The sequence below is a fragment of the Pleurodeles waltl genome, chromosome 9, assembly GCF_031143425.1.
Source record: "Pleurodeles waltl isolate 20211129_DDA chromosome 9, aPleWal1.hap1.20221129, whole genome shotgun sequence".
In the NCBI taxonomy this organism is placed as follows: Eukaryota; Metazoa; Chordata; class Amphibia; order Caudata; family Salamandridae; genus Pleurodeles; species Pleurodeles waltl.
Window position 1 is genome coordinate 419,396,860 of NC_090448.1, and position 12,347 is coordinate 419,409,206.

The 12,347-nt window shown below is 42.9% G+C and overlaps 1 protein-coding gene across 3 annotated transcripts in view; it reads right to left on the bottom strand.

Annotated features, from left to right (window-relative positions):
- SPTBN4 (spectrin beta, non-erythrocytic 4) overlaps positions 1-12,347 on the bottom strand; it is a 1,652,494-nt gene that overhangs the window by 271,942 nt on the left and 1,368,205 nt on the right. For all 3 annotated transcript variants that reach the window (XM_069207217.1, XM_069207216.1, XM_069207218.1), the window contains one exon: positions 2,001-2,845. In XM_069207217.1, coding sequence (XP_069063318.1) covers positions 2,001-2,845 — 845 coding nt within the window. The remainder of the gene's footprint in view (positions 1-2,000; positions 2,846-12,347) is intronic.

Here is a 12,347-nt window from a genome sequence, read left to right on the forward strand (position 1 = left end):
GCAGCCAGCCAATCAGGGGCTTGCTTTTTGCCCAGATCCATACTTATCCACGGATCCCATACAGCAAATTAACTAACTAGCGTAGAAGTTTTGAAAATTTCGTCAAGATATCAAACGGCACCTAAGCATAGCCACCTTCTGGCTATCACCAATAGGTAATATATATAAATATAAATACATACCTGTCACCTTTCATTTATTTGTTTTCTGATTCAGTATCTTTGACTGTTTTTCCTTTCATAGATCTTTTAAAAACCAATCCACATTATCCACCTTGTCATCAGTCTGCCAGGTCACTCCTTGATTCCTCCAATTCCCCACTGGAATTTCCTTTTCCATCTGCTTGCAACCTTAGAACATGATTCTTGTGTACTTTCCCTCTACAGTTCAATTTTTCCGGCATTTGTCATTAGTATAGAATTCAACTGTTGCATATTTGCCATTCCTCGTTCTATGAAACTACTAACACCTTCATTACTTCACACATCTACTGGAACTTTCTTCTTTGTTTAGGACAACATGAATATTCTATTTCTCCTATGCAAATTTCCAAGATTCTGTAACCCACATTATTTAAAGTATAGCTTATTATTCTCGTATTACTTGTTCCTCTCCAATGTTTACATCCCAACCACACTGGCTTCCAGCTGCCCTGACAGTCCTCCCCAACTGTCACTGCATTGTCTAGAAGTATATGCACTTTAGAGTCTCTCGATTCTGCACGTCTCTTCTTTCCACTCTACTTTCATTTGTGATCTCTCCGTACTTCTTTTGAGATCCTAGTAGTGCTTACTCCAGCTTTGTGTACTTTTCAGCTCCTAGTGGGATTTCTTCCAACTTTGTTTACTATGTCTCATTTCCGCTCCTTCTATCTCGTTGCACTTCTTCCCTAGAAGGCCTCAGTCACTCAATATCCATCTATCTTCATTTTCCACTTAAATCATAAGGGGTTCCTCTCTTCAAAGTACCTTTATCTTATATGACCTACTTTATTGCCCACCAATCCTATGAAGCATTTTGTTTTGTCTTGGACTGATGTATTTTGTCCCTTTTGAAAGAGGAGTTATGAGATTTGAGAAAAGGTGGTATGAAAATGAAATAATTACTTAAATACAGTTAATAATGTGCAAACAGTTTTATGGTAATCACAAGATGTTTCTCACCACTAGCAAAGGGAGGGGGCTGAAGGAGTAATTTAAGACAACTGATAAAGTTAGCAAACCCACTGCACACACTCATTCTCTAACCCTAGCTCCAATTCTAGTTTACAAATACAGTGCCCTTTATCCTACATACCTGACCACTATCCTTACCTTTCTCTCTCTCTCTTGAAATCACCTCTTTATTTAGTAAGCAAGTGGCTCTTAAGGCTTCATTAGCCCAGAATAAAAAAATAATTTATGTATCTTGCATCAAGAGGTGAGATGACTGTAAAAGTGACATGGAACACTTGGGATGATGTGAGAAATTATAACATTTGCACTGACAATACAATTTAGTCAATCAATGTAAAAAAATGGCAACAAATTTGTTTCATGTGAATCGATTCTTGAAACCCACTTAGTAACGTTAAGGTAAACCTCCAATGGAAAGTTGTGAAACTTAGTATGATTAAGTAAACTTGCTAAAAACATCTGCACACCCTTTAGTACCACTACATCATATGCAGAACACAATCCTAGGCAAATTTAGTGATGTGGGCACAGCTGAAGCTAGAATAAGCAAAATATAATTCTAAAACTGAAAATGGTAACTTTGGCAAACTCTTCTTTGCTCAACTGCATTAAATTAGGAGCTAGAATGTGAGGCTTCCTGCAGAAAGGTTCAACATTGTCGCAAAATTAGGAACTGCAAAACTGGATTTAAAATAACAGTTTCATTTTAACCTTATCTTGTCTTTTTAAAACACACATCTAGTTTTTAAAAGTATCCATTTATGAAGCAGATATTTATCACTTTATGCAATACATTTTGGTAATAAGAGACTATCTGTTACCCACCCTCCTTTCTTGTCAGATGGATCATTGCGTGGAGTCTCATGCTCGCTAGACTCCTGCCTCTCCAATTTCCTTTCATGGCGTTCCCTCTTCCTTTCTGATTGTTCCTGTTTTGGGGTCTCCTGCTCACTTGAACCTTGTCGTTCAAACCTCCTCTCATGCCGTTCTCGCTTTTTTTCTGATGACTCTGGTTTTGTGGTCTCCTGCTCTTCTGCCTCTTGCCTTTCCAGTCTCCTTTCATGACGATCTCGCTTCCTCTCCGGTTGCTCTTGGCGAGGAGTGTCATGATCGCTGGATTCTTGCTTTTCCTGCCTCCGCTCATGGCGATCACGCCGCCTTTCCGCATGTGGCTCTCCACGCCCACTTTTGGCCTCAGTTTGTTCAAAACTCACACTGAGTCCCTCCGGCACTGCAAGGTGTGGAGTAAGTTTTGAGTCTACCCTATCAGTTTTAAGCCCTGAATAAGTCAGAGACTTTGCCTCTACCTTTTCTTTAAGGTTTGAGGTTTTGTGCCCCATAGTGGGCTGAAGACTGTCTTGGACATGGTCGATTTTTGGTTGCAAACGCTCTGGTTTGAGCTCTTGCCGCACATATGCAATCTTGGGTTCCACTATTTCAGGCTTCAGTTCATTACCCTCATGTTTAACTCCATTGAGAAAAGGTTGTGGCTCCAATGTCTTGATTAGATCCTTACGGTCTAACTTGGAGTCAGGCTTTTCATAAGCAGATGGGCGAAATACTGGAACAGCAGCCTTAGCTGGTGTAAGATCTCCTGGGTCCGTCAAAAACTTTCGCCCAAGAAGTGGAGTTGGAGGCTGCTTACTTTGTTCTGCTTTTACCTTTTCAAGCTAAAACAACAAAGAAGAAAGAAAAACATTAGTTTGTATTTTACATATTTATATCACAGAGACTCTTCTGATAAGACTGGAAAAGGTTATAAGACATTTCCGTCCCTAAACTTGATGGAATGTGCAGCATGTGAGTGACCCTGCTATTTTCCGCCATAGACTGTAATGTGATATTTTAAACTTTTGGGCTGTAGGCACTATTGCCCCCCCGTTCAACACTAACTTACTATCAACTTGATTTTTTTGCAGAGATGTTCATTGTTTTTAGAACTATAAATGGGTGACTGGCAATGTGTTTGTGGGCATATGATCATAGCTGTGCAGTGGTATCTGATGGTGGATGTGTGGGCTTCTGATGGTGTGTAGGGCTATAAAGGGTTGTGTGCCATTTGATGGTGGGTTATTGTGTATTTGATGGGAGGTGTGTGGGCAACTAATTTGAGTTTGTGGGCATCTGATGATGAGAGTGTGGGTGAAATGGTATGATGGTGGGTGGGGGTTCTTTCCGATATTTGTAACTGTACGTTTTTATTTAAATATCTCCCTATTTTATAATCTTACTTTGCCCAAGGTGGATGTGGGTTGATTCTTTCACGCAATACCTTTCCCAGGGGCAGGGCTGGTGTGTAACCTGTGCCCAAGGTTAGTTGGAGTTATATTTTCATCTCTCCTTGACTAAGATTGCATAAGGGTAGATTTTGTTTCACATAGCTGACTTGTCTTGGAGTGGGGGTAGTGCTTCCACCCACCTTGACCAAGGGTGGCTAGGGATATATTTGAGCCACCTGCTTTTCGAAGGGTAGACGGGTATTTCCATATCTGAGTTACCCCTGTATGTAGAGTAATTTTCTAACCCAAATGAAGCCCCAGAGTAGGAGGTTGGCTATATAACACTCACCCCCACCTTGTCCTCAAGTGGGGTGGAGTGGTTCTGGATGCAAGGTCAACTAATTTCTTATCCCTGCCTTGTGCAAGGACAGGAAAAGCCACACATTTCATTACATGTCTTGCCATATTCTGCCGAATGGCAGGAGCTAAAATTTTAAAAGCACCTCATCAACTGGCCCAAAATTGAAAGGATGGTTTCTTGTCTCCTTTTTCACAGCAGCTTCTGCTGGTCCCGGTGTGCTCTTTGTGGCCTGCAGCATTTTGTGGGTCATGAATGAGTATGGTTGCTTACAGCTGCCACAGGCCTTGTAGGAAAAGTGATGAGCCAGACGCTATTTCATGGCCATTCCTTAGATTAAACTTTTTCCCCAGGTGCCACACTGGATCTGGAATCTTTTTCCCAGCAGTACCTCTGCAGTATCTCTGCGTGTTGTAGAGGGCTTCCTGCGACTCCGTAGCGACGTTGCCCGTCGTGTGTGACGTCGACAGAGACCATATAATCCTTATCCCGACACATTGATGTCAGTTTCTTCCATGAATCCATGCCAAAACGCAGAGCCACTTATAGAAACTGCCTATGGAAACAGGTGCCAAAAAAGAGATATCTCTGTGTTAATCAATTATGAGCTCTCCAGAAGGGATCTTTGAGATAAAAAGAGAAAACAGTTTGTAGAGCTTCCTCTGAAAGGAAGTCCCTGTTCATAAAAATCAGTCCGCAGAGGGGGAGGATGGGTGGGTCAGTAAGGAATCTGCAGCTAGATCCTGTCTCTACCAGATGAGGCATTACTGAAGGTAAGTAACTTGTTCATCTGGTAGAGACATCAACCACAGTGTCCTTGCCTTAGAATAAGATACCAAAGCAATCTCATCGCTGAGGAGGGTCTGTGGGCCGATTTCAGGCGAGGAAGTTCTGAGATCTAACTCTGGTAGAATGAGCATGCAAGCCTCATGACTTCTCGGGAAATGCAGGTTTTAATTCAAGCAACTAATCCTAGAACAAGCCGGTCTAGAAAGAGAACAGATACTCTTAGAAGTTGATGTGAGTAAGAACATACTCCACCATAACAACTCTATGAGGGACCAGAGCAGTTAAAGTCACAAAGGCACTGAAAAGCATGGGAATAGCGTTACCATGGCAGTGGGACAAAATGTGTCAGAAGACAACAGAAAATAAAAACACAAAACAACCTTCCCCAAAGGTGGGATTGAGCTCATGCTCAGCCAGAACATGGGAACCCAGAGTTGAGAAGTGCCACTGAGCTATAACTCTCTGCCATAAATAACCATGATTGTAGCCAAAGCTGCTCTGTAAAAGCATGGATAAAGGGGGAAAACCAAGAATCCATTTATGAAAAAAGAAGCATTGAACAATGCTGTAATAGAAGATGGCAAAGATCACAACACCAACTATTGGCATAGGCAACAACTCTCCCAAGAAAACAACACCAGAGAAACAGCAGTGGCTCTGGGACATCAGAAAGCACATACGAGGAAATAAAAAAAAACACATAACTGCCAATGTAATGACAAAAGGAAATAGATAGAATTAGATATCAGCCAAGACAGAAGCCAATGCTACTATGATGTCATAAAAATGCATGCAGACAGAGCCGAGCAATCAGCAGACCAGAACTAATATAAGAGAAAGGAAAGTGTGGAGGACATCAGAAACTCACCAGTGAAAGAAAGGCTATCAAAGCATGTTAACCAATGCCAACTGACTGACTAGTCCTCATCAGGTTGCTGATAACAAAAGCTTAAAAGAAGACAGCAGGTGAGAAACCTGGCTGAAGTGCAGAACAAAGGAACGAAGTTGCAACCCATAAAACAGCAACAATTGTTCACTATAGGAAATTACGTCCCAACAGGAAAAAGGAGATATAAAACCACCAGAAGTAAAAAAAAAAAAAAGCCTGTCTACCGCCTTCAGTATACCAAAGTGTATAAGCATCCTCAGAAGGGAGTGAGGAACACTGCAAAAAGGGAATATGCCCCCACAAATAAAGGAACCTTATTAATAACACAGAAGCGTTATAATTACCCCCAGAGGAGTATAAATATTATGACCTCTGAAGAATAGAGTGAAAGGAACCCACCAGGGAGACTTTGTCCGAAGGAAGAAACCAATCTACTTATGAATAATCCCAGCACAGGAAGGAACCATAATGTTCAAAGAACGTGCATAGCCAACCAGGTATCCACCATAGATGGGCGATAGCAATCAACACAGAAGATGACCACATGGTGGTGTCTAGGTATAAATATGGAGAAATCTCAAGGCCCTGGATGAGTGTGGCCCCTTGCCTAAGAAGAGACTGTAGCAATCAAGGTACAGAACCTTACCTCCAAGCCATAGGAAAGTATTACACATCTCCTTGTGAAGAAGGAGCAGTATAAGGACAGCAAGACCGGCAACTCAAGAGAGACACAAGAAGGAATTTGCACCTGTGTACTACCAGTGCCAGGGATACCAGTGGCAAGAGCCCATGCTGCTGAGGCATAGCAAGAGAGTGCACTATTCCACATAGTAAATGAAGAGCCTCTTTCATGAGAAGAACAACACTAGAAAGAAGCATAAGTAGTGCTCCAATATTAATAACAAAGAGAAACAATGCAATCAAAACAGTGGCTATTTGCCACAACTAGTGAATCTTTCAACCTAGGCAGGATTCGAACCCTTGTCCTGGAAAACCTGCCCCACCAGAGGCACAAGACCTTGCCAATGCTATGAAAAAACAATTGTGCAAGTAAAAGGCCTTGCACGAAAGTTTGCAGGGAGACAAAAGACAAGTTCCTTGTAAGGGATACTAGGAGTACCACAAGATATTTAGTAACACCCATAAGGCATAGAGAAAATGCTCTACCCAGAGCACAGTACATACCATACCTGTACCATCTCTTTAGCATGTAGCCCGTCTTCAGAAAGAGTGAAAAAATCCTATGTCAACAGGTGCTAAACCCAATTAGATTCATAAAGAATATACATCTCTCAGATAGCATACAACATAAAGTTGTCAATAACAGAGACAAAACTAGGAATACCTGCAGAGGCAGGAACACCATACCAGGTGCCACCAGAAGGTGGAATGGTTCAGACTGAATGAAAAAAGGGAGCTGAAAATTGGCTCCACAGGAAGTATAGGACTAGATACTTGAATTGGTCCATCTGTAAGTCATAGAATAGATAAAATTACAAATGCTTTCCACCCCGGCTGTCCCTGAAATACCATAACACAGAATCGGCATGAGTGCCGAACAGATGGGCGCCATCAAAGGGCATGTCTACCAAAGTGGATCCGACAGCCTGCGAAAAGCCAGAGGGGCGTAGCCAGGCATGACGGCACAGTGCTACAGAGTGAGCCATAGTTCGGCCAACTGAGTCAGTGGTATCCCTGCCACGCCCTATGACAAAGTGGGGTGCCTATCGCCCATCTTGGAGCGTCTGGGCGAGCTTGCTCCGAGTCTACTCTGGAAGCAAAGATAGCAACAACAAATCCCACAAGGCATGGGAAAGATGGCCCAGAATACAATAGGTATTTAATCGAACGCAGTGCTGAGCCAGTTGAGAAGAAAATATTTGGATCACTAGTTTCCAGCCATCTGGACTCCTTTTCGGGGGAACGTATGCGAGAACACCGAGGTCAGAAGAGGCTGTAGCAACCTGCACCACAAAACGTCTTGAAGTTGGGTGCAGAAAAAGACAAGCCAGGTCTTCGGGGGCGGGTCAGTGTTTATGGACATATCGAGCTTAGCCCAGGCCCCTAAAATAAGATTATATAGTGCATAACTATATGGAAGCACAGGCTCTATTCCTGTTTGGCCCTTATAAAGCACTATTACTAAATGGTCAGAGGTCACCTCTACATACGGGAGCTGCAATTCTAGGACTGCCATTTCCATCTTCAACACCTTGGCGAAGGAAGAGCTCACTTCCGTCACAAGGCTGGGAGTGGGAAGGACACTAAACAAATACAAGAACAAACCCAGAATGTCCATGTGAACCTAGGTATAATTATCACAAAATACATATCCACGTGCAACTCATTTACAATCAATTTAAATATTATAGCAGAAAAAGTTTGCTACTGGTTAACTCATGCAAAAAATTCTTAAATGAAGACGAAAATCATCTGTCTAGAATCTTTACAAAAAACTCCACTGAATCCAGTACCAACACATATGTGAAAAATGTGTTTTTAATGCTTTGAAAGCTGCATCCGCATATGTGTTGGGAGTGGGAAGAAGGCCCGAAGCCAGCAAGGACTCAAGGCTACTAGCCTCACCCAATTCTGTCAGCCAACTACCTTCCAGAGGAGGCTGGACAGTCTTGTCTGCAGGGTTGATAAACCCCAGCTTCTCTCCTGCACCTCCAAAAGTCTGTTCCTCTGAAGGGAAAATGGCATCATTGGCAACACACCCAACGCCATTGGGCGTCGGATCAGTGTCATCTAGGCATCGGATAAAGTAATCAGTTTGGCGTTGACTGGGGCTGCTGACGTCGACGGATCAAACTCCGGCATCGCAGGTGGGAACCCCAAAGGGCTGTGCACCAGAGCCGATACAGATACGAATGAGGATTCCGAGGGCCTATCTGACGCCAAATGCAAACCCACTGGCCAGGAGTCAGGTAGGGTACCTCCAGTCTCCTTGGGGCTAGGAAGCGCACCAGAGGGAATCTGAGGACCAAAGATGGCATGAAGGCAAGTGTAATAACCCTGCATCTGGGGCAGAGTCGCCCCGGCTCAAAAGAAAGCAGGAGGTTGCCGGAGGACCTATGCGCCAACTCCCCAACTGGGGACTAGGAGAGGGTGTCAAAAATGCCAGACTTACCTGACAAAGACGAAGTCTGCTCCTTTGACATCAAGGGGGACGTACAATTGCAGGAATGGCTCCTGGAATTAACTCAAGGCCGCTCCCTGGATCTGGAGTGAGAATGGTGATGGTGCAGGCCTCCACCAGACACACCACGAAGATCTTCAGACGTCGTTCCTGCAATGCCTTCGGACGAAGGTGACAACACAATCCTTGGAGTGGCAGTGTTCCCCGAGGCACCACATACAAACAGTATGGGGGTCCGTGGCCGACATCTGCCTGCTGGAGGACCTTCAAGGTTTCAACCCCAAGGGCATGTATAAAAAAGGGAGGCACACTGTACCCTTGACAAAAGAAGTTTTATTGAGATAGGTCAACTTGGCCTGAGGAACCCCAGATCTAGGTTGTAGCACGACAAAGAAGGAACTGACATCAGCGTGTCAGGGATCATATCAACTCAGTCAACGTCACATCCGATGGATGACTTTGCTACAGAGTCGCACAATGCCATCTATCAAAGTGCAGAGGTACTGCTGGGAAATTTTTTTAGAAGTCCAGCCTTGCGTCTGGGGAAGAATTCTAAGGTAAGGAATCTGCAGCTAGTTGTCTCTATCAGGAAATCAATTTCACATCTTTGGATCAGACAAATATATTGTTAAAAAAGGAAGAATTATAAACTGTAAACCTAGTTCTTAGTAAGGGGTATTTTCTCTGACTCCATAAAGAGCTAAACATATCCACGCACACGCCAGATCACTGGACCATCATCTTTTCAAAAAGAAACAATTAGCCAAATGACAGTACGTTACGTTTGGCTGAAAACAACACTATATTGGACCTTTCTCAAAACCCAAAAGCATAGCAAAAATGTAGCCTCTAATAGACTGAGTGCACACTGAGCTAAACAGCACAACAACTTTAAGGAATCTAAGGCTACCAACTGTCCAATCATGCAGTGCAGGTCAGTGACGCAGTTGGTTGACAAAAAAATAAAATGGAAGGATCACAACCTTTACTGTCTTTTCACCAACACCTTGGAAAAAAGGAACCCAGGAGGAATTTATATAGATTTTACAGACAATATTCATAACACAGAGCTAGGATGACACTCATGGGATTCTCTCTTATACCCATAAACAGTAAACTACAGTAGCAAGCAACATTATGCAGAGCCCAGAGAAGATTAGGAAGATGAGGGTGAAAAGGCAAAAATAACTTCTAATAAAATAATTTGCACAAGGAAGCCTGACCAAACAGAATATCAGTTCTGGAGTCAGATTCAATGCAATATTGTTTGGTGAAAGCACTGATTTCTAGGCTGTAGCTTTACAAATAGCTGGAGCTAGTACATTTTGCATCAAGGAAGCAGAACCTGCTTTCCAAGGTGTAAAGTATGCTTTAGGCTTATTTAACGTGGCTGCTACTTTTTTGGTAATTTGTAATTTCAGAGAACACTATCTATTTGGATTAATTTAAAAGAATCCACCAGTGAATGGACTGCTTCATAATTTACAAAAGTCTGTTTAGTTTGTCTGATAGCTCTAGTTTTGTCAAAGTAGTATTTTAAAGAAGTCCTCTTGTCATCGAGGGTATGGAGTGATCTTTCTGATAGAAATGTATGCTCCATAAAGACAGTTGAAGTGAGACTGTCTGATTGATATGAAAATCTGAGATCACTCTCCGCAGTAAAGACAGATACGTTCTAACACATACTTTGTTACAGCAGAAAAACAGATCTGGTTCCTCCGAACACAGAGCTTAAAGGTCACTCACTCTTCTGGCCAAAGTTATAGCCACAAGACTAGCCACTTTTCATGAGATGTGATGGACGTCAGCCTTCTGCATGGGTTCAAAGGATGAAAAAACAGAGTGTGAGAGTGTGACTCTTTCTCTAAACAGTGACAGCAGTCAAATGCACTTTATCAGAAGAAAATTGCTGACCAGAGTTTGCCAAATAAAGATGGTAAGGTAAACAAGTCACTTTTTTACTTTTTCTCAGGTCCACCTGCTTCTGAAGGTACCATGCACAGAACATCTTCCTTCTGAAAGCCTATCAAGGTGGATTGGGTTGCCATTTGGTTTATTTCAGGTTTCTCCTGTAGTCATCTTAAAGGTTCAGGTGGTCATACTATAGGTACTCTGTGTGCTCAAGTCTCTTGTGAGGGTGAAGTGAGAGGTACAGAAGATCCAGATACCAGTGTTTGTCTCGACCAGTCCAGAGCAATTAGATCATTGTCACCTCGCACTGCATCATTCTGATGATAATTTTTGGATGTAGTGGAATCGGAGAAAAAATGCAGGCGAATGTCCTCAACCAGTATATCTATAAGACATTGCTCATAGTTTAGACTCTAGGAACCGGGAAGTGAAGGTGTGGCATTTTGAATTTTCTTCGGTGGCGATCAATTGTTGATTGGGCCATTCTTGAAAGATGTTTTGGAGGACACCATTTTCTAGTACTGATTCATGCTGCTCCAGATGATGCCTGCTGAGCTTATCCACTTTCTGGCTCTGTAGGCCTGGAAGATAAATCACTGTCAAGTACCCAGTGCCAAAAGAACAAGTTACTTCCTTCTGTAGGGCTCTTTCTAGTGGATATTGAATCTAAGTGCAGATTTTTGACCTTCTAAATATCCCCCAGTGGCCAGACTGGATCTAGAAACTCAAAGAGCAAAGCTTCTGCATGCCGACGAGTTAGAAGAGCCAGGGTGCAGATTCCTACACTTGGACCTTTTTAGATGGAGAGGAGACCTTGTGGCTGAACCAGGAATTGGGAGAGTCTGTGGTTAAACAGAATATCCATCAATAAGGGTGTTACTGAAGGTGAGTAACTTGTTCTTCTGATGGATACTTCTAACCTCAGACTCCTCACTTTGTGAACAGATACTAAAGCCGTACCTCCCAAGTTGGAGGGTCAGTGAAATGGCTCTTTCTAATGCGTTCTGCAGGACCGAAAGAGCAAAATGCCCATTCGATGGACCCGATAGTGCTTTGTTAACAGTGCATCAATGCATCAGTGCATTGATGCCCACGTTGCTGCTTGATATATATATCATACAGGTGCGCTAACCCAGTGGTAGCAGCCCTAGCTCTGGTGGTATGAACGCTAAGACTTTATAGAGACTGCTTCTTAGCCACTGGGTCGCAGATCTTAATACAGAAAACTATCAACTGCAAGAAGACCCCCTACTGCACCCCTTGCCTTTCTATGCCCTAGAGAAACCCTACAAAACTGATTGTGCACCTGATGTTCTTTAGTGTGATTGACGTAAAAGCTCAGAGTTCTCTTGGGGTCCATATCATGGAGTCTCTCTTCCTTTTTCTAGGGATGAAGTGAAGCAAAGACGTTTGGTAGAGAGATGGCTTGTCGGATGTGAAAATGAGTCACTGGCTTTGGTAGAAACGCTGCTCGAGTCCTTAAAACAAGTTTGTTCGGGAAAAAAGTGGTATAAGGAGACTAGACCGAGAGGCGTGCTGATGTAATCGCAAACAGAAATTCCATTTTTAAGGTGAGCAGTTGCAATAGACAACTATGCATTGGTTCAAAAGGGATACACATGAGAAAAGTCCAGCTGTGGCATCACAAAGGGGTTTGGTGGAAACCTATATTGCACACATTTAAGAAACTGGTAATGTGAATAGAGACAGCAGGTCCAGTAAAAGTATTGAAAATGAAGAAAGGGCTGAGAAGGCATAGTTTCTTACCTGTAACACCAGTTCTCTCGTAGGGGTATTTCCATGATAGTCATAAGCTGTGAATATTCCCCGGAGCACTTTTTCCAATATAACTTCTTAAGTGTCC